This window comes from Tasmannia lanceolata, unplaced genomic scaffold (assembly GCF_043159265.1).
Source record: "Tasmannia lanceolata isolate RefF3 unplaced genomic scaffold, GAP_Taslan_0.1 ptg000011l, whole genome shotgun sequence".
NCBI classification, from domain to species: Eukaryota; Viridiplantae; Streptophyta; class Magnoliopsida; order Canellales; family Winteraceae; genus Tasmannia; species Tasmannia lanceolata.
This window is the reverse complement of record NW_027518688.1, coordinates 13,032,433-13,055,562: the sequence shown is the minus strand read 5'-3', so window position 1 is coordinate 13,055,562 and position 23,130 is coordinate 13,032,433. Positions and strand designations below refer to the sequence as shown.

The window sequence follows — 23,130 nt, the reverse complement described above, 5'->3', positions numbered from 1 at the left end:
CGCATGCGCCCCCCCTTATAACGTGATTTGACGTGAACAGTGGGTAGCTTTAACGCCTTTTGACGTCAAATCACGTTAAAAAGGGGGCGCATGCGTACTGCAGTGGGGTGAGAATATCATCGCCCAAAAATTAAAATAGATTTCTAATAAGGCAATACACCAAAAATCTTTCTTTCTCAAAATGAAAAAAAAGCTGCAAATTTATTGGGGATCCATTTTGTACTTTTACACCATATTGGGTGCCACGTCCAGTCAGCAAAATACGACACGGCAAAAGAGGGGAGGGGAAAAAGTTCAAGTTTAATACGTTATTGATAAAAACCTCGTAAAAAAACTGCCAAATTGGTGGAAATTCAAAAAATGCATTGAATATGTGTTTAAAATTTTGTCATTTACAAAATATAGCGGGTTAAAGTCGGAAAGTTGGACGAAAATGTGTTTAATATGTTCAAAATGTATTTTAAACATTTTACTAAAAAACAACAGAGTTTTTTCATGGTAAATTTTTAAAAGGAGCATTAAACGGCAAACACACAAATTTTTTATAATATCTTTTAAAATGAAGTTTTGCTAATTATGGCAAACTCATTGTAGTATAGTGATACATGCTTATTACTCTTAGAAACCCTCCAAAAAATGGTGACACACATTGACACATTAGAGTAATTAGCTTAAGTGATTTTCTAAATACAGGTTAAAGCAATTAAGGTTAATCTCTTTTAAGGTAATGAGGACAAAAAAGGAATCTCTCTGGTGAGTTGGAAGGATGTTTGTGTGCCCATCAAGGTGGGTGGTTTGGGTATTAGAAGATTTAGGGAGTTTAACCACGCTTTGCTTGGAAAGTGGTTATGGAGATTTGGCGAAGAAAGATCTCATTTGTGGGTCAGGGTCATTTGTAGTAAGTATGGTTGTCAACCCGGAGGGTGGGAGTCTTTCGATAATTTTAAGTCAAAGGGGCTAACGGTGTGGAGAGATATTTTAAAAATGTCCCCCCTATTCAACCTGAATATTAGATTTAGGGTTTATGGAGGGGATAGAGTTAAGTTTTGGAGTGATTTATGGTGTGGTGATAGCCCGCTCAGGTTGTTGTTTCCGAAAATTTTTCGGGTTGTGGTGAATAAAGAAGCTATGGTGAGTGAGTATATGGTTAGTAGGGATGGTGTTTGGGAATGGTGCCCGGCTTATAGAAGAAGGTTCTTTGCTTGGGAGTTAGATTCTGCGGCTAGACTTAGGAGGCTTTTGGATAATGACTACATTAAAAGAAAGGGGATGGATAAGAGAATATGGACTACAGATTCTTCTGGGGTTTTTTCTGTCAGATCTTTCTATACGAGTCTGATGCCCTGCCCGACTCCCTCTTTTTCAGCAAAGGTGTGGAAATTTCATTGTCCGCTGCGGGTTAATATCTTTGGTTGGGCCGCATATCGCGACAGGATTCAAACCATTAACTTTCTGAGAAACCGTGGTATGTGGCTTGTTGATCATTGCTCCCTATGTCTTGCGGATGGGGAATCTGCGGATCATCTATTTATGCATTGTTCGTTCACCCGGTCTATATGGGATCGCATATTTATGAGATTTGGGATCAGCTGGATTTTCCCTAGATCTATTGAATTGTTGTTGCAACAATGGAGCTTCGTGCCTTGGAAGAAGAAAGGGAAAATTTTGTGGGAAGTATGCTTGCTTGTCACTTGGTGGGTGGTATGGAAGGAGAGAAATGCGCGGGTGTTTGAGGGAATGCCCAAGGCTCCTCATTATCTTTATATGCGGATAATTGCTTTGGTTATTAATTGGACGAGATGCCATCCATCTTTCCGGTTTGTCTTAGCATTTGATCTTTGGGAAGGATGGGGGGTGGTGTGCTTGAGTAGTGAGTGGGCTAATAAAGTTGTGCAGAGATGGGAACCACCGCCTCAAGGAGTGTTAAAAATAAACTTCGATGGTGCTTGCTTTGGGAATCCTGGTCCAGCCAGGGTGGGAGGTTTATGTCGTGATGATGCTGGCAAGGTTCTTTGGTCTTTTTGGGGCCCTTTAGGTGTGACTGACGCTACGGAGGCGGAAGTCCAAGCGGCTTTCAATGGCATAAAAAAGGTGAGTAGGGACCGTCTGAAGACTGTAATTGTTGAAGGGGATTTGTTTAATGTTATCCGGTGGCTGAGGGGTGGGGTGGCTCCACCTTGGAGGTTTTTGGATCTTTTTGACGAAATGGAAGATATATTGGTGGAATCTGATATTGAGTTAGTTCATGTTAGAAGGTCTGCTAACGAGAAGGCAGAGGCTTTGGCTAGAAGGGGGGTGGTATGCATCTCGATGAATTGGTCTGATCAATTTCCTATTTGATGCCCTAGTCATTTTGTAATTAGTTTTTATTTTTTATTTTTTGTTCTGTATCTTTGGGTATTCCTTTTCGGGTGTCCCTTCTGTTTCTTTTATAAAATATGCCATTTCAAAAAAAAAAAAAAAAGGTTAATCACTTTGAAGGGTCCATAATTAGAAATCGGTGGCGCATAGGGACACCTAACCCTAATTCCCATTAGTATAAATAAGAGTAATTGTATAATGAGAGCAACACACATTAAGAGACAAGAGTTATATATAATTCTTCTCTTGATGGTTCTAATTTACCAACGACAAGCCTATGATTCCTTTGATTGAAGATCCAAACTTGGTTAGATTGGACGATCTCTTCATTGTTCTACAGACGCTGTTCACCGGAAGCATCTTTAACAGTAAGATCACACGGATTGCATAACATTATATTAATGGCATGACTTATGTGGGGACCAATCATATTCCTATAGCATGTCTCACAGAGTGTTTTCGACATATGCATAGTATCATTTCCCAGTATACTTTGCATATGGAAAATATGCATGCCTCGTCAAAGGAACGGAGCAAGGAATTTGCTCCACGGGGGCAAAGATTTTTTCTATTCAAAAAAAACATTTACTCGGAATTGTTGATAAAAAGAACTCGCGTGTCAATTTAGACAGCAAAATTAAGATGCTGGAAAGATATGATTTAAATGGCCTGAAAATAGTTAATTAAAAGAGATGAGCATGTTAGATTGGAAACCAAAATGTGCCAGAAAATGGACACTTAGTAATATAAGACTAACCTAATAAGATGAGTGTGAAACAGTGTCTAAGATGTGTATTGGATGGCCATAAAAATACTAGTGCATGTGAGATATGAGAGAGAGAGAGAGAGAGAGAGAGAGAGAGAGAGAGAGAGAGAGAGAGAGAGCACGCCAAAATTGTCCAAACAGCCGTAACCACAACAGAAGCGGAGAAGGTTTTGATAAAAATCCCTAAAAATTAGTATCCTTGCTATTTTTGGAAAGACATGAATTGAAAGTTTTGAAGAAAAAACCCTAACACTTCCACTCTACTTTACCTAGAATGCTAGCTTGAATCATGTGTACCAATTGTAGAGAACTTTACCATGAACTACTAACCAATTCACATAGACTAATTTGTAAAATCTTATATGTCCACACCTGATTTAGGTGAACATGATAAGAATCATGGACCATGGATAAAATACTCAATAGGTAAAGTTGTAAACAATCTAGGGTTCATGAATATAGGAAGAGAACTTAAGAGTCTTGCTACCAAACTACATTTGTGTTTGGCATGCTGAGATTTATAAAATAAACTATAAATCCAAAGGTTGTTCCCTCTAATACAGAAATTAAAGATGTTCTCAACAGAAACACATAGAATGCTATTTAGGATATAGAAATATTATTTAGTTACTACCAGTATCTTTATCGGTGAAAATGTCGGTGTGCTGTAGACTCCTTACAGCGATACATCCATTTCTTGTCCAAACCATATTGATCTAAAATCTAATTAGCAAGAGAAGCTCCGTCACTGAATTCACTGGGTAGCTGGGGGAGGAGTAGGAGGAGGAATGCCATCATCCATAAATGCGTTGATATCAAAGTCATCTCCCATGAGGGCGGCCTCATTTGAATCCTGCATACACCAAAATGAATGATTATAAGGAATTTTTTTGTTAAGAACCTGTCTATATATAATTGCGTATGGAAACTTAGGGCCTCTTGGAAGCCAACAAAACAGTTCCTAATTAGTCATAAGATTAGTTTAATTTAATATTATTTGCAAATGGGAAATTAAGGCCTCTTTGGATGCAATTAACACTATCATTTCTAGCACTATTGTAATCATTATTTGCAAATAATTATAATTAACTGCAAAACCATTTTCATATATGATTATATTCAAACCATGTTAACATAATCATTTCAAGCACTATAGTTGAATGCTCGAGAAGGGTGTGAAATTGGCAATCCCCTAAGATTGCATGCAAATAATTTTTAGAAGGTATCCAAAGAAGCCCTTAAATTTTGAAAATATTCTTTTATTAATGCATTCATGAATAAAAAGTATAAGGTCGCTGAAATTCCACTAAAATTGGTCCTTTTCTGCAAATAAGATTTGGAGTTAATCTTAATTGTAGATGAGACAGTAGTGGCTACTTTGAAAGCCATTAACTAATTAAGATAGATATAGAAATATTATAACCATTATCTTCATTTAAAATTGTATTCAACGAAGACTATGTATGCATGTTTTTCCAAATTAAAATATGAACGGCGAAAAGTACAAGCAAGCCATTTGTTCAATGATCCAAATGATTTTTTGGATCACAAAATAGAGGCTTAGAATTTCTAAACATCCACTTGAAAGCCACAAGTTAGAGGCTTAGAATTTTTCAATGGGGATGAATTATGGTGCATGGCTTATCCATAGATCATCCTAATAAATAAATGGTCTAGAATATGGAACAAGTAGTCCCCACTTGTACTTATGACTGTACTCCATATTTTTCAAAAAACAAAGGCATCCATCATTTAACAACTCATAATACTACATATGAAAATATGTTTTTTGGGTATCCAAAAAGGCCCTGTGTCTCATTCTAGAGATTAGCTACAATGAAATTACAGTCATAAGGTATTTAATAATTATAGAGAAACTTACATGTCTGAGATTTAATACTTATAATGAAATTTACATTTATAAAGTATTTAATAGTTAAAAGAAAAGTGGGCTTTATATAACCTCGGCACACCCAATTTTTCATCTATCTATCTGTATCTATATCTATATATGTAGGCACATGTGCGCACGTCTGTAAAAAAGGCATCCATTTCATTGAAAAATAAATCATGCTTTGGTTTGTGTGCTCAAAGAACTCACCTGATTGAAATCCTGAAAGTTGGCTTGAGAAAACAGATTGGGAATTGAGTTGGTTTCAAACATAGTACCATTCATCATGTATGATGGACCAGCACCCTCTGATGGACCAGCACCCTCTGTCCCTGCCGCATTATCATTTTGTTGCCGAACATCACCTGCAAACCCTCCATTGAATTGGTTGTTGTTTTGAATCCCGCAGAAAGTAGACAAGCCATTGGTGCCACTGTTGAAAAACCCACTAAAAGAGCCCAATCCATTAGTTTCATTCAACATATTGTAACTTGAGTTGTTATTGTTAGAAGGTTCTCCAGTCATGCCTGTCTGAGTAGATCCAAACAGGCCTCCAGTGCTTGTCAATTGTAAACCACTATAATTGTTTCCATAATTGTAAGGTGGGGCTTGTGTAAACATTCCAACTGATGGTGTAGTATTTACAATGGTTGACATATGACCCATATTTCCCAAGTTTGAACTTGATCCAATGCATCCTAAGTTTGAAACTAATCCAACGTTTCCCATGCTTGAAAAGTTGTTTTGAGATAGGGTGTTCGTCATGGTGAAACTATTAAACTGGGTGCTTCCCAAAAGCCCTTGACTCATCTGAAGATTTGGTTGGATCTGAATTGTGTTAGGACCCCTTACAAGACCAGTGGAAATCTCCCCAAGGGAGGGTGAAACTATTTGAAAATTTTGATTAGGGAACATCACAAATGCTGAGTTCGCAACGTTTGGTTGTAGCAAATGAGATTGCATTGGTTGTAAGTTGCAAAGTGCTGAGTTGGCAACGTTTGGTTGTGGCAATTGAGATTGCATTGGTTGTAAGTTGCAATTAGGAATCACTGTTGGTTGAATGTTTCCTTGAGTATTCAGCAATGATTGACCAAATCCTAATGTTGCAGAAGAGTTATTGCTTTGGGGGTTTTGATTGACAAAGTGCATGGAATTCAATACAGGCGGAATAGGCGCTGGAGGATTAAGAACTGGAATGTTGCTACCAAGCCCAGGCGAAATTCCAGTCAGATTTTGGTGTTCTGCCAATTGGGTAAAGCCTGACTGATCTTGGAGATTGAACAGTACATGTGGAGAAGTAGGCCCAAAAGATGATTTTAAAACACTATGAATGAGAGGGGTTGTCTGTGCAGGCAAGGAATCGCTTGCTGCATTTAGCCTTCTTAAGAATAGACGGTATTTCTGCCAAAAAAGACCAACATAAAATGCAATATCATCATTGTAATTCTTATATAGAATAGCTGTGTATTGAATCTTTCAATTAAGAAAGGGAAACCTTCTTGTGTACTATTGTGCAAAAGAATAACTTAAATAAAATGCAATACTGTCATTATAAATAATATATCAGCTAGCTTAGCATATCAATTCATTCAATTCTGAGAGGAAAAACTTCCTGTATACCCCATTTGCAAAAAAAAAAAAAAAAAAACACAAAATATTAATTATTGTAAGCAAACCAATCTTTATATGCTTCTGTCTTTAGATTAACATAGGAAAAATACATGTAATGACACCATTTGGAAAAATAAAAAATAGAAACAACAGTAGTGACAATATTCTTCAACATAGCTCAAGACCCATTTATTCAATAGTTTTTAGGGTGGACTTCTAATCATGCCTAGATAAGTAAAATAAGAAAATATTTACTTTCAATTCAGGGAGAATAAATGTCTTGCGCACTCATAATCAAAGAACTATGAACATAATAATCACTGCTCAACAAGCTTAGAATATTGAAATGAAGATGGCAAATAAACGATATGAATAAAATAATTCAAAAAACGCAATAGTTATTGCAAGAAAACCAATCTTTATATTTTTATGTCTGTAGATTAACATAGGAAAAACAACTTGTAGTGACGAAATTTATCAAACAGCTCAAGACCAATTTATATATTCATTAGTTTTTGTGTGGAGTTCTTCTAATCATGCCTAGATAAGTAAAATAATAAGACAGTTAATCTTGTGATACTGACTGTGCTTATTTTTGTTGGCCCCAGTAGAATGGATCATTATATAAAATATGCAACTTTGTAATGCATAAAACTATATGAAGGAGATACAAAGATACACGGCCAAAGGCCCATTTGGAGCCAACTAAAAACAAGAATAGGCATAAAGATATACATATATATATATATATATATATATATATATATATATATAATACACGGCCAAAGGCCCGTTTAGAGCCAACTAAAAATATATATATAATACACGGCCAAAGGCCCGTTTAGAGCCAACTAAAAACAAGAATAGCCATCAAGATATAGACTTATATATATATATATATATAATATCTTTCAAGCGAAATCTGTTATTCTCTTCTTCTCTTGAGCTCTACACTTCTCCTCCTTTTCTTTCTCTACACAAATAAACTACACATATGGACAAAAACAGTTCCTAAGATTCTTAAATCACATTAATTACTTTGGTTGTATTTCTCATGAGACTTTAAGATAATGCAATCAACTATATAGAACTCCTCATAAGACTCTTGGATAAACTCACCTAACATAATAAACTCTAGGGACCATACAAAGACTTTTCCTTTTGAGCACTGCTAGGAAAGCGGGATTCCGTTTTGGGGAAGAAAACAAGCATCAACCATTGGAGCCATGTTCACTAAAAGACAAAGGAAGGGAGCTCAAATCCCCATAAAAGCAATAAATACACTTTGAAATGGTCAAATCAAAGGTCATGTCACCCCCTTTTTTATTTCCAAAACGAAATCCCATTTTCAAAGTGTTTTCCTTTCCAATTAAATACATCATAAGTAACCTAGAAGACTACAATGATACTTTACTTTCCAATACATATTAATTTTGATTTACTAAATTCCAACAATCTTGATTGACAGCAGTCACCACGTCAGGCGTTATTGTAGGGGCGATATATGGAGAGGACAACCTAGAAAGGGTTACTTGGTAAAAAGGCGAAAGTTTTTCTTTAGAATAGCAACATCTTGAAAAATTTAGTTGCAACCAACATGTTAAGAAGCATATGTATGGAAGGACATGCAAATCCTTCAAGGAAACTAAAAGCAAACCTTTAGATATTAAGCAACTAACCTGTAAATGGCTTGCAACATTTTCTCTAGTTAGTCCTTGAACATTCATTAGCTCAAGTATTTTCCTTGGAACAGCATCTGGATCCAAAAAAAACAAAAGATAATGAAGAATACCAAAATCTCAGTAAATAAGAGAAGTGGAATAACATATGAATAATTGAACAGCAAGTAAATCTTCTTACTATCGAAGCCTAAATGATTAACAGCAGTCAAGAAATGATTGTGAAGCATAGAATCCCAAACTATGCGTGCTCTCTTTTCTTTAGTAGGATCCTCGTTCTCTTCATTGCTATCTTCCTCATCAAGCTCCTTTCTCTTAGGTTGTTTCCTATTATTCACTTTATTGACTGAACTTTCAGATTCACTCTCCACTAACACTTTCTTTTGCTTTGTATCTTTAACATTCCGTGTTTGTTCAATGTCTCTTGACTCACTTCTCCTCTTCCTAACAACATACTGCCATATGTTCTTAAGGTCATCTACAGTTAAGGGTTTCATAAGGTAGAAGCAAGCTCCATGTTTAAGTCCTTTGACTGCAACATTCACTGCACGATCAACTGACATCACTGCATGACAAGAGCAAAATTGGGAAAAATTATTAATGGGATAGAAACTAATCAAGGCCAACAAAATAATTTATGGAAAAAAAATCCATGAGGGGAAACAAATTCTAGGTCCAAGAGATTTTTAGTTTCCCTTGAAAGGAAGGAACATAAATTCCATGGAGAAGATGAGTTAACCAAACACTGGAAAATTCATTTTCCAAGGAAAATAGGGATGAAACTCACTAATTACTGGCAAGTCCAATTCCAGGCCAATCTGCTCAAGAAGCTTAAACCCATCCATGCGGGGCATGTGAACATCGGTTAGAACAAGATCGAATTCTCCTTTTCTTTCCCGGAGCATGGACAAAGCAACCTCTGGATATTCACAACAAGTAACTGAAAGCACAAACGAATAACCATCTATAAGAAAATATATATAGCTGATCATTGAAGAAGACTCAAAGTTGTAAAAAAACAATTCTTTCACATGTTTATCAACTTTTACAAGATTAAACGTATTCATAGGGAATCAACATGCAATATTGATAAACTTACCATGATTCTAATAGAAACACAATAATCTTACCATGATTCTTGTGTTTCTATGGATATCAATAAATATGCCCATCGGAAACACAAGAAACGCAGTCATAGGAAAGCAACATGCAAAGCCGATAAATCGATCTATGAAAGATATAATCTTATAAAACTTTTAGTATTACTACATGTACCCATGTTTATCAACTTTTACAAGATTTTACAAAAGAACTGCAATCACAGGGAAACAACATGGCATACCACTAATAGATCTATAATCTTGTCAAACTTTCAGTAAACACTACTCTCCGTATGATCCCCCCCCCAAAAAAAAAAAAAAAAAGAAAACGAAAGAAAACCAGTCTAATTAAAAAAAGAAAAAAAATGCCAAAAGTGAAAAAAATGAAATCCATACACAAGCATGTCCCTTATCATTTCCCAAAAATGTAAAAAGGACAAAACAATATGTAGGTCCCAAATCATCAAATCTCAATGGTATTTACAACAAAAACCAAATACTGAAAAAACCTAAAAAACTGTTTGTATCCAAGGGAAATATGTCAGGAAGAAAGAAAAAAAATTGTCAAATCACAAGAGTTTGATAATCTCGAGTTCATCAAAACAAAGATGAAAAGACAAAGACTCGGTATGATACCTTCATTACTTGCAATACTTGGAGTCAGGCTGGAAGTACTCTAAAAAAATAATCATCATCATTCTCAGTTTCTAAGGACTCACTTTTCTGGGTTTTCATGGCATCATTGGAATTAGCATTTTGTGTATACAGATAATCAACTTTCTAGATATCCATTGTTGTATCACCTTCCGCGCTGTATATATTAAGAAAGGTAAAGAGAGATTTAAATAAGAAAATAGAACATACAAGTAGTGGAAAGATGGCTCAATGAACTAGATAAACATGTTTGGTGTATGGAAAGACACTGTATAGTGACTGTATGGAAAGACACCGTTAAATTTTGATGGAAGCTCATTGGGAAATCCAGGCCCGGGTGGAATCGGGGGCGCGCTACGTGACGCAAATGGGGTAGTCATCATGACTTACTCAGGGCCAGTTGGGTTGTGTGATGCAATCATGTAAATGAGGCTAAGGCAAAATCATTACTCTTCGGGCTGAGATGATATAAGTCTCACAATATGGGTCCTCTGATGGTAGAAGGGGACTCCACAGATGTTATTGCGTGGGCTGGGGGCAGACGTGCTGGGCCATGGAGACTAGCTAGCACGGTGGAAGAGATTAGAGACCTTGTTCGAGATATCCGCCCATCATTAACGCGTAGGGGACGCACAACAAATTCAATGGCGGACGTTTTAGCAAAGGCGGGTGCAATCCGATCAAACACGGAAATATCTTTTAACGATATCACGGGGATTACATAAGATTATAGTCTTGCTTTTTGTGTACAGTCACAGGGACAGCTTGTCCCGTGTGTCAATTTGTAAATTTTTTACAGAGGAAATGAAATAGTTACCTTCTAAAAAAAAAAGACACTGTATAGAGACCCATTGAAACATGCAACTTTTACGGACAAGATAGTAAGAGAGAGAGAGAGAGAGAGAGAGAGAGAGAGGAGTGTTGTAAATATGAAACATTTGCATTGCACGTGCATGGAAGACAGATGGATTGAATTATTTTTAATTTTGTTTGTTAATATCTTTCTTAATTTGTTTGAAGTATTAGACGCCCGTCTATTAATGGGAAAATTTGATATAAGAAAAGTTTTTAGAGAAATACGTCATACTTATGGGTGCCAAATGTTATTTCACACTAATCGTTTTGACATAACTAAGAGAAGGAAAATTACCAAAATAAACCTCACATTAATAAGAGAAGAGACTTCTATGAGACGACGCTTCAAAGAATATGCGTCCCACTCATCTCCCTGACCCCATTATCCAAATGCTCTTATTCCTATTTCCTATTGCCCGATAAAAGATATGGCTATTTTATGAACGATTTTACTTTTTTTGCCCTTACCTAACTCATCCAAAATATTGTGTAGTTTCAAGCAATGGCTCTTTGGTGTTATATATATATATATATATATATATATATATATATATATATATATATATATATATATGAGAAAAGGGTTGCTGCGCTCAAGCGCAGCTAGGCTTAGTTGCGCTTGAGCACAGAAACAGGGGGGTGGGGCCATTGGGAGGGTGATCCTAAGCATTCATTTGGAAGGCCCCATCATGGATGGGGGGTCTACCAAAAATCAGCTCCATTAGATCACCAATGGGTGTCCATTTGTGGGGCAAAAAATGGACAAATACTGTTTGTCCACAAATCTGTCCATTTTTGGCCCCACAAATGGACACCCTAAGGTGATCCAATGGAGCTGATTTTTGGTGGACACCCTACCCATGAAAGGGCCCATCAAATCAATGCTTTGGATCCCACCCAAAATGTGGCCCCACCTTGTCTCTGTGCTCGAGCGCAGCAAATGCATGCTCATATATATATATATATATATATATATATATATATATATGTATATGTATATTAGGAAAATACTATATTTGCCCCTTTTCTTACTTGTGACAGCCCCCTCTAGTGTAAAAGAGTAGTCGTAAATACACTAGATGGGGCTCTCCCAAATAAAGGGGTGAATCTATCACTTCCCTTTTTTTTAATATATCTATATACAACTTCGCAAAAGCAATTTCGAAGCACCTCTTTTTCAAATGAGAAGTGCCACCTCATATGAATTAAATGAATAAGACAAATTCAACTATATTCTCTCTTGAAAAAGAGGAGCTGCAAGTTAGCTTTGTGCAAAATTGCTTAAACATTTCCTATATATACATGAAGAAACTCAGGGTTCTTATGCGCATGCCCCCACACCACCAAAAACATAGATCTTTAATGACTAGGCCTTTCACATGGTAATAGCTATCCTATATATGTGACATTTACTATATACATGCAGAGACACGCGGACGCACATCTAACGAGAAAATTTGGGTTGGTTTGCGCATTTCCCCGCCATACCAACAACATAGATCTTTAATGATTATGTCTTTCACATGATATAGCAATTCTATATACAATATATATGAGAGTTACTATTTAACGATTCTAAAGAAGAAACTACGGGTTCTCTCTAAAACAAATCTATGTCATAAATAATCAGAAAATTAAGGCTGTCCTGAGGTTATTTAAAACCTCGTAAAATGTAAAACTTTCATATGGTAACTGCTACTACATATATAACTACATATAATGAGAAAACTTGGAAGGCCTCCATGCTCAGTATTTAGATGCGGAGATGAGATGTACCTTTTCTTGGTGATAACCCTCTTTTACATTAATATTGGTAATATTTACTCGAGTGGAGACTTGGCGTACTACATAGACTCTAATGTTGAGGATCTGATGAATATGGAGGTGTATCAACTAAAATTGTGATTAGTATAGGAAATTCAATCTAAAAAAGAACAAGGAGAGCATATTGTGTAACACCCCGGCCCCACACTGTGTAGATATTGTCCGGTTCTGGGTTACAACCCACCTCGGTTTTGTTTTTCTTGCAGGAAAACACATCTGCAGAGGAAGAGAGGGAGAAACATATATAGCCCAGTTTCTTTCCCTCCCTTTTTGATGTGGGATCTCGCAATCTACCCCCTTAGGGCACAACGTCCTCACTGGGACATGCCTCCTAAGGGTCCAGCGCACTCGCTAGCACAGGGCCAACGCACCCGCGGGCACATCGTACTGGATATGAGGTACGGTTCTGATACTGTTATGTAACGCCCCGGCCCCACACCATGCAGATATTGTTCGGTTCTTGGTCATAACCTGCCCCAGTTTTGTTTTTCCCGCAGGAAAACGCGACTTCATAGGAAGACATGGAGCCACATATATAGCTCAATTTCTTTCCTTCCATTTCTGATGTGGGATCTCGCACATTGGGACTTATGTCTGCAAGTAAATGTATTTATTTCTACCTATCGAAGTGTCGTGTAGATTTTTTCATCATATAAGATCTATTTTCTCTGAAATAAAAAGGTGAATTTGGTACCATATATATTTCTCTTTGAATTTAGTACGTTCTTTCTTTGATCAACAAACAGTATTAGTGAGGTTTTTGATGCATACAGGTATTTTTGTTGGAACGTTGATACATAACCAATGGAATGCTTATGGTAGTGTCTCCATTACCTGATAAAACGATCTCAGCCTCATAAGTTTGTTTCTTTGTTTCTTTACTTTATTTCAATTTCACTCAAATGGTGAGTTCGCCAGATTCGCTGCGACACAAGAAGTATCTTCTTAATGAGGATAAAGGGACTTGAACCCTCATGATTTCAAAAGTCGACGGATTTTCCTCTTACTGTAAATTTCATTGTTGTCAGTATTGACATGTAGAATGGGATTCTATCTTTATTCTCGTCCGATTAATCAGTTCTTCAAAAGATCTTTCGGACTCTGGAGTAAATGATTTGATCACTGAATCTTCGATTCTTTCTTTTGGAATCGATTTAGCAAGAATTTGGCACTCACCATTAGTTAAAAACCTTGTGAATCATTTTGAGGATTAGAACGTAAAATTGAGATTATTTTATTTCCTTTTTTCCTTATTAGAGAGGGACTGCTTAGCTTAGTGAGAGGTGCTTATTTAAATGAAACCCCAATTGGGGTGATTGTTTTAGGTCTTCTCAACTAGAGGTCATATAACTGCTAGTCCCTGTATTTAGGGAAAAGATTGTTCAAGGAACTAAAGACTCGTCATATGGAGCCCAACATTCGAACGACTATCCTATTCCAGCAAGTGAACTTAAACTTAAGTAAGAGGGGCATTAATTGGGCATTTAGGGGCTTCAAATCCTCTCTTGACTATTGGGGCCCCTCGATCACTACTGATAAGACATCCTATTTTTTTATAAGTCATGTAATTCTCTAACTCGAGTCCCATGAATATGATGTGGTAGAAAGATAACTTACAGAGAGATTAATTTGCAAGGACCGTCAAAATGATGTTAGATATTTTTCCTTTTAAGAATTAACCATTTATTTAATTGTGAAAGAGTTAAGAGAATTGTATCAATTGAAAATTGGGATTAAAAATTTTAAAATTGCTAAATAGTACCTAATTAAGTAAATGGTTTTAAATTTCCCTGATTTTTTTTGAAATGACCGAAATGTTTCCATTTCCATCCCCCATCGAAACGAAATCTACATAAATTCCTTCCATGTCATTATTTCCCTAATATTTGATTAAAATTCTAGAAGTTCAAACAAAATTCCCTAAATTCAACAAAATGGTTGGAATGATAAAAAATAGAAAGATATTATGATTTACATTTCATTAATGTAGATAATAATATTTGTTGGACAACATTATTGAACTGCTAAATAAAATAATCGTATCTTATGCACGGGCTATCAAATCGGCATGGGACCAACAATACCTTGTAACTCTATGTGATTGTTGGGACAGTTGCCTTGTTTCCCACCACCACTGGATTGCTTGGGTGGGAAAAAGAGGCAAAAATAGAAATTCATGTTTCCTAGGTTTTAACGTAAGTACAAAAGGGAGTTTTTCTCCCTTTGTTGAGGCGGCAAGAGACTTGGGAGAGGTGTGTTCGGCTACCACTTGGAGAGAGAGAGAGAAGAGAGTGAAGAGAGAGAAAGAAAAAGGGAGAATGAAGAGGGTTTCTTCTCTTGGGGTTTTCTCTTGGGTTTCTTCTTGGGATCTTCTTGTGGGTTTTCTCTTGGGTTTGAGAACTAAGGAAAGGGTTGTGGGTTTTGGGTTAAATCCATTGTAATCCTTGTATATTCTTTTTCTCATAGTGGAAGATCGTGTTTCTTGCCCGTGGACGTAGGCTTGGCCGAACCACGTAAAATCTTGGTGTTCATCTTGTGGCTTGTTTGTGTTGATTTTAATTTTTTATTTAATTTGTGCATGATAGGATCAGATTTGCTCAGCGGATTTTCTCAACAAGTGGTATCAGAGCTGTGGTTGTAGTGATCGTCGAGGACAGGAGGAGTAATCATGGGTGTTGTGGTGAGATTGTGGCTAGAACGATCTTTAGGAGTAGAAAGATTGTCCAAGAAAGATTCTCGTTCAAGGTGGAGCACTACGCCATGAAGTGAAGAGTAATCTGAGATGGAGGTAAAATAAAGTTCTACTCAGTTCAACAACAACAGATTTGACGGAAAGGGCAGTTTCACCTTATGGTTGATGAGGGTAAAGGACATCCTAGTTCAATAGGCATTGAAGGGTAAGGATGGGAAGCCGGAGAAAATGACGGATGCCGAGTGGGAAGACATTGAGTCGAAGGCGGTCAGCACGATTCAGCTATGTCTGGTAGGTAGCGTTATGTTTAACGTTATGAAAGAAGAAGATGTGCCAAAATTATGGGAGAAGTTGGAAAAGCTTTACATGTCAAAAAACTTCACACACCGGTTGTATCTGAAGCGGCAATTGTACTGGCTGAAGATGACGGAAGGCGGGAATCTTCTGGAACACATCACAGTGTTCAACGGGCTTGTGGATCAGCTCCACAAGGTTGGCAAATAGTTGAAGGAAGATGCAAAGCCCCTTTGCTTCTTCGCTTCCTGATTCGTATGACAACTTGATGACGACTTCATTGTATGGTAAGGATACGATAAATTTGGAGGAAGTCACTGCGTCTCTCTTGTCGAATGAGATGCGGAAGAAGCATGTTCTTGAGGGGACTCAAGGGCATGAGTTGGTTTTCATAGTGGGAATCAAAGCGGAAGGTCGTCAAATAAGGGATCAAGAAAAGGCTAGTCAAGATATAGGGTCGGCGGAAATGGCGTGCAATGTTACCATTACAAGGAATATGACCACATCAAGTAGGATTGTTTGAAGCGAGCTGACCAGGCGGACAATGGTGCTACAAATGCTGAGGTGGCGGTAATGAATGAATAGAGCAAAGTGGTTGTAGATGTTCTCACAGTCTCCACAGGTAATCACACTTCTCTTCATGATGAGTAAATTTTAGATTAAGGGTGCTCTGTTCATATATGCTCCAGGAGGGAATATTTTGATATGTTCTAGGAGACAAGGGTGGGTGTAGTGTCTTTGGGTGATGGGTCTACCTATGATGTCATGGGAGTTGGGATGGTTAAGACAAGATGTTCGATGGAGTGGTTTGTACTTTGGGTGGTGTGGCGTATGTCCCAAAGATACAAAGGAATCTAGTATCACTTGGCCGGTTGGACTCCAGTGGTTGCAGGTTTTTAGCTGCAAGTGGATCCATGAAAATCACACATGGATGTACGGTTTTGATGAAAGGAGAGAAGTGTGGCGGATTGTATCGTCTGGCCGAGGACACGGTGACTAGTGTTCCTATGATCTCGATGGCTTCTTAGAACTAAGGTAATGGTGTGCACACACGTAGGGTCTCTTTCGTAGTTGGTGCAAAGACATGTTTCTAGGTTGTAAACGATGGTGAGAGGATGACAATACCTATGTTGGGGAGGATTGATTGAGATCCCTCTCCAAGGTTGACTAGGTGAGTCATCGGGTTGATAGTTACACATGTGCATTGGTCGTGTTGATCGAATCGGGATGAGTCAGAACTAGGATGATTCGAGGGTGTGTAAATGGTACTTTGGAAGGCCAGTGGTCGTTCACGGCGACAACAGGCTGGTGACAACATCAACAGGAAATCTTTAGGTGGCTGGGAAATAAGCCAAGGTGGAGATTGTTGGGAAAGTTGCCTTATTTTCCACCACCACCGGATTGCTTGGGTGGGAAGGAAAGAGGCAAAAATAGAAATTCATGTTTCCTAGGTTTTTAGGAAACGTAAGTACAAAAGGGAGTTTTTCTCTCTTTGTTGAGGTGGCAAGAGGCTTGAGAGATGTGTGTTCGGCTACCTCTTGGAGGGAGAGAAAGAATAGAGAGAGAGAAGAGAGCGAAAGAAAAAAAAGGGAGAAAGAAGAGTGTTTCTTTTGTTAGGGTTTTCTCTTGGGTTTATTCTTGGGATCTTCTTGTGGGTTTTCTCTTGGGTTTTCTTGGGCTATTCTCTTGTGTACGGTCTTGCGTTTCAGAATCAAGGAAAGGGTTGTGGGTTTTGGGTTAAATCCATTGTACTCCTTGTATATTGTTTTTCTCATAGTGGAAGATCGTGTTTCTTGCCCGTGGATGTAGGCTTGGCCGAACAACGTTAAATCTTGGTATTCATATTGTGGCTTGTTTGTGTTGATTTTACTTTCCCGTTTAATTTGTGCGCGATAGGATCAGATTTGCCTAGGCGGATTTTCTCAACGGTGATATTGACATAAAGTTGGGATCCTTCTAGGAAAGACTGGTCATTGTACTTTCTTATATGTCATTATTGTACTTCTTTATTGATTTTACTATTCCAGACATGTGTGACAGTGCAAGTTACTAGGCGTTCGATGTGTTAAGCCATTATGAATGGCTTTCTTGCTTATGTGATGATTACTGAGTATGTATTTTTGCTTATTCTAGCATTTCCTAAAGTTTCATCTTAAAATTCCATTATTTACATATGTTTTCATATGTTTCCATGTTTTTTCATGATTTCCTCTGAAACTGAAATACTTCCATTTTTGTGCCAACCGAAACTAAAACTGAAACAAGAATTTAAAACCCTAATTAAGTATTGAATTGACAACTAAGCAAGGAAACCCTACAACTTGTCTGTGCTCTAGATAGAGATATACGAGTTTTGGGAGATGCACCCACTACAACATTAATATTGGTAATTGTTATTTTAGCAGATGGTTGGTTATTTCCAATACTAAGAAAATATGAAGTTAAGTCCCATGGAATTTTGAGCAGGTAGGAAAGTTCAATCTAATAGAGAGCTTAGATATTAAGTGAAGGTTTCTATCTATATGTAAGTCTTATTCTAGCATTTCCTAAAGTTTCATCTTAAAATTCCATTATTTACATATGTTTTCATATGTTTCCATGTTTTTTCATGATTTCATCCGAAACTGAAATACTTCCATTTTCTTGCCAACCGAAACTAAAACCGAAACAAGAATTTAAAACCCTAATTAAGTATTGAATTGACAACTAAGCAAGGAAACCCTACAACTTGTCTGTGCCCTTTATTTAAAGTGGAGATAGAGATATACGAGTTTTGGGAGATGTTTTGGGAGATGCACCCACTACAACATTAGTATTGGTATTTGTTATTTTAGCAGATGGTTGGTTATTTCCAATACTAAGAAAATATGAAGTTAAGTCCCATGGACTTTTGAGCAGGTAGGAAAGTTCAATCTAATAGAGAGCTTACATATTAAGTGAAGGTTTCTATCTATATGTAAGTCTATTTGGCTCTTCTTATTTAAGCGTCAATCTTCGTTGTATATGATGTATTAATTTTAAAAAGATGAATATAGCATGGCCCTCGATAAGAGATCATATTTTTAAAAAGGAAAGTGACAAGAGATCCTATTTATATAATAAAGCATGTAATCCTCAAATTTGATTTTTGTTAATACGATGACACAAAAGTAAGTTACAAGAAGTGGGGATTGAGATGGATACACTACTATAAATTATTTGTCTTTCCAAGTAATGTTCACAACTGTAATTTTTGGATCCATTATTTATAATAATATTTTAATTTATTTATTACATATAGTATTTTCAGACCAAAAATAAAGTTTATTCAATCTCTTTCTTTCCTTCCTCATGCCATTACATTATACAGAGAACCAAAACCCACGAATAGAAACCCTAAATACTTACCTAACCATTACTCTCAATCTTCTAACTATAGCAACATAAATAAAAAGTAGAAATATGACTGAAATATTCCTAAAATAGTAATCCTGTAATATACCTATATCATATCCGTAAAATGCCTATAACTTAGCCAAATCAAGTCCAAATCGTATAATCTTGGGCTCTTTAGATAGGAAATCGAAAAACCTTTCTAAAAATACCAAAATAAGCAAAACAGACTAGTTTTCATGCCCCAAAAAAATATTACAAATAAAATGACGAAAATAGAAAATAAAAAGTTAAAGACTTGTTCAACGTCCCGCTTGAAGAAAATTCGACCTCGAGTTTAGGCCACCATCCTCCAAATATGATTTTCGGCGTTGCAACAACCTTCCATTCTTCCTTTCTTTTTCCATGTTTTCTTGATCCCTTACATGACGCCTAGCCATGAAAAGGGATCTCAAAGGCACTCTCAGATCCATGGGTGTCTTCGCATGGATGTGGGCTTCGAGTAGTGCTAACTGTGTATGAAAGTCTTCAGTTGTTGTTGAAGTTCTTCAGTCTCTGCGGCTAGATCAGGCTAGCCGATGTTAGGTGCAGCGACTTCTTTATCCTGCCATGCATGCGTCAAAGATTCCTTGTGCTCTGATACCCACTGATGCAGGGAGCGTGGAGCGGCAACGCCAAGATAAAGATCAATACAAGCAGCAACTAAACTAATCTCGTGGGGGTTTGAAAACCCACGCCACGGTTTCGGAGAAAAACTCCAATATAACATGTGTAAGGAGCGAAGCTCCTTCACCCATGTGGAAGAGCCAATGCTCTCTTCACAAGTGATGTCCAAAAAGAAACTTAATTCTTTCTTTTTCTTTCTTTCCTCATGCCATTACATTATATAGAGAGCCAATTATTAAGAATAGAAACCCTAAATACTTACCTAACCATTATTCTTAATCTTCTAACTAAATCAACATAAATAAAAAGTAGAAACATGACTAAAATATTAGAAACATTTATTATATATATATATATATATATATATATATATATATATATATATTTTTTTTTGAATGGCTTCCATCAAAATGGGATTTTGGTTGCTCAAGAAGACAAGGTGAGCTAGAATCCCCACGATTGTTGGTCAATTTCACTTTTGCCTTTGTTTTCCAAACCAAATCCCCTTTTACATCTCGAAGCATGGACAAAGAAATTTCTGACAAGTTCAGAGGAAGTAATTTAAAGAACAAGTGAGTAACAATCTATAAGAAAACAGCTGATGATGAACAAAGTTGTAAAAAGAATTCATAGGTAGAAAGTTCAAGAATCAGTGCTTAGAGGGTTGCTTTGCATTTAAAACAATTTTTTCTTCCACATTTTCATTCACAGGTAATTAACATGCAATACTTTTAAACCGATCTATGAAAGATATCGTCTAATCAAACTTTTAGTATCAGAAAATATTCCCATATAAACACTATAATCTTATCAAGATTATCGTGCTTCAATGCGTATCACTAAATATGAGCATAGAAACACAAGAAGCCAAGCTAGAAGAATCAACATGCAATACCAATAAACCAATCTATGACAGATATAATCTTATATCAGACTTTTTTGAATCTTTTTCACGATTTCACACAAGAAATGGGAATCAACATGGATACCAATAAATTGATCTAGGAAAGATAAAATCTTATATAGAAACACAACTCTCAGTATGGGCCAAAAAAACCAAAAAAGAAAGAAAATAAGTATGATTAAAAAAAGAAAACAACCCAAAAGAGAAAAAAATGAAAGCCAGACACAATCTTGTCCCCTATCATTGCCAAAAATATAAAAAAATTCAAAAAAATCTGTAGCTGCCAGATCATCCAATAAAACAGATTGTATCCAAGGGAAATACGTCGAGAAGAAAGAAAAAAAAATTATCAACTCACAGGAGTTTGATAATCTCGATCCGATAAGAAAAAAAACAAAATCTTGGCATTATACCTTCATACTTGCATGATTTGAGCATCTTCTCGACGAACTGAAGACAAGTTGTGTCATCGTCCACCACTAAAACATGGATTCCTGTAGGAAATGCTCTCAGGAAACAATCATCGAATTCTTTTTCCAAGGAATCACTTTTCTTGGTTTTGTTGGTCTCAGCTGCTTTCTCGGTTTCATCAGAATCAGCATTCTGGATCTCCATTGCTATATCAACTTCCCCCGTAAGAAAGGCAGACAAAGATGAATTTGAAGGAAGAGGAAAAGAGGGCAAAGTGAAGCAGGAAATACGTATGGTGTGCGGAAAGACAATGTATATAGACCACTGAAAACTGTGGGCTTTTCTCTCTCTTCTTTGTTATTTAACCTCCCACAATACCTTAAATTCTTTTCTAATGATATCTGATACTAAACCTTTCTTGTGTCAGACTAATTACTGTTACTGACTACACTAATCTTCATCAAATAAAATGGTTATCGACCCATGTCTTAAAGTAAGCCAAACCCACAAGGAAGGATTACGGAACAAATCTCACCCATGCGAAGAAAAAAAGTAATTAAATAGCAAAGACAATCATACTAATCTACCCTTGTGTCTTAAGCAGCAAAGATTAGGATTAATTTCATTATTATCTCCATATAGACTTAACTCGAGGTTTATGTTTTTCAAATTTTAAAATGATTCTTGATTTTTCTTAAATTCTTTTCAATTGAATAGTCAAAAATAGAAGGGTGAAAGGTGGCAATATGAGAGATTCGTCCTTAGCCAACCTACTCATGAAGGATAAGGTGTTCCTGAAAAGCCTTGCATGCAGCTTTGAATGCATAATAAATGAAATTTTCCTTCTTTTGAAGAGACGCTTTTCATTTGAATTGACATTTGGCATTTGCAACTAAGCAAAATTTTCTTAAAAACAATAGCACGCGTGTTGGTGGTCATTTTTCTAAATAAGGAAGAAAATTTATAGCAGGCCATCAGGAAGCTGGAATATGATATATGTTGCCAGCTAGAGGGGAGTCCCTCGTCTTTTTTGTCTTCTTTGAGTGAATGAAATTTATCTAGGGGGAGAACCTAGGCGATTAGTTGGATTCATGCTTTAATTTTTTCTTTACTTATATATTATATATTTTATTTTAATGAATATTTTGGAGGGAGAGGTGAGTGATGGGGAGTATTTTTATTTATTTTTTTAGTAAAGGCTGTGAGAAATTCACAGAGGCTCGTTTATAGTATGTTTTTATGTTCCTTTTTTGTGTCCCTTCTCGCACCCCACTGGTTTGTCGTTGCCCAAAAATGGCAGCATTCCAACCTCTTTTTGCATGTCTTTTTGGGCAGTGACATCCCCCTCCCCTTCTAGTCCACAACCGGCACTCTCTGCAACATGAACTGTTGGTGGGCTCAGTAATTAATCTGTTGAAGTCTTATAGAACAAGGTAGGCTCCATCCATATATATTTTTCAAAATGAACTGTACAGCCCACACCATAAGATAATCCAAACCTTCCATTTGATGGGCCACAACGTAAATAGGTTGTGCCCAACTATATCATATCCAGAGGATGATCCTAGCCCTCCTATCTAAAGAGAGACGGCATATTATGAAAACCTCTATAGTTGGGAGGGTTGCAATCATCCTATTGAAATGATTTTGGGGGCACAACCTATTTACGACGTGGCCCATCAAATGGACAGCTTGGATCATCCTATGGTGTGGATCGTGCAGAAACATTAAGGCCCAATTGTTGGACCCACCCATATTTTTCAAAATGAAGTGTACAGTCCATACAATAGGATGATCCAAGCTATCCATTTGATGGGCCACAACGTAAATAGGTTGTGCCCCCAAAATCATTACCATAGGATGATTGCAACCCTTCGATCTATAGAGGTTTCCATAATATGCAGTTTCTTTTTAGATCGGCGGGCTAGGATCATCTTGTGGACGGTTCGGATCATCCTATGGTGTGGGCTGTACGGTTCATTTTGAAAACCATGTGTGGGGCCTATCTTGCTCAAAGATTTAAACAAATTAAGTGTTGGGCCCACCAACC

General features: G+C 36.8%; 1 protein-coding gene across 1 annotated transcript; it reads right to left on the bottom strand.

Annotated features, from left to right (window-relative positions):
* Positions 1-3,881: 3,881 nt before the first annotated feature.
* LOC143885891 (uncharacterized) lies at positions 3,882-21,391 on the bottom strand. The gene is made up of 6 exons (XM_077389933.1): positions 21,083-21,391; positions 9,096-9,248; positions 8,490-8,873; positions 8,309-8,385; positions 5,229-6,419; positions 3,882-3,980 (listed from the first exon to the last, which is right to left on the bottom strand). The coding sequence occupies exons 1-6, from the start codon at positions 21,282-21,284 to the stop codon at positions 3,882-3,884; spliced, it is 2,106 nt and encodes a 701-aa protein (XP_077246048.1). The 5' UTR covers positions 21,285-21,391.
* Positions 21,392-23,130: the final 1,739 nt, after the last annotated feature.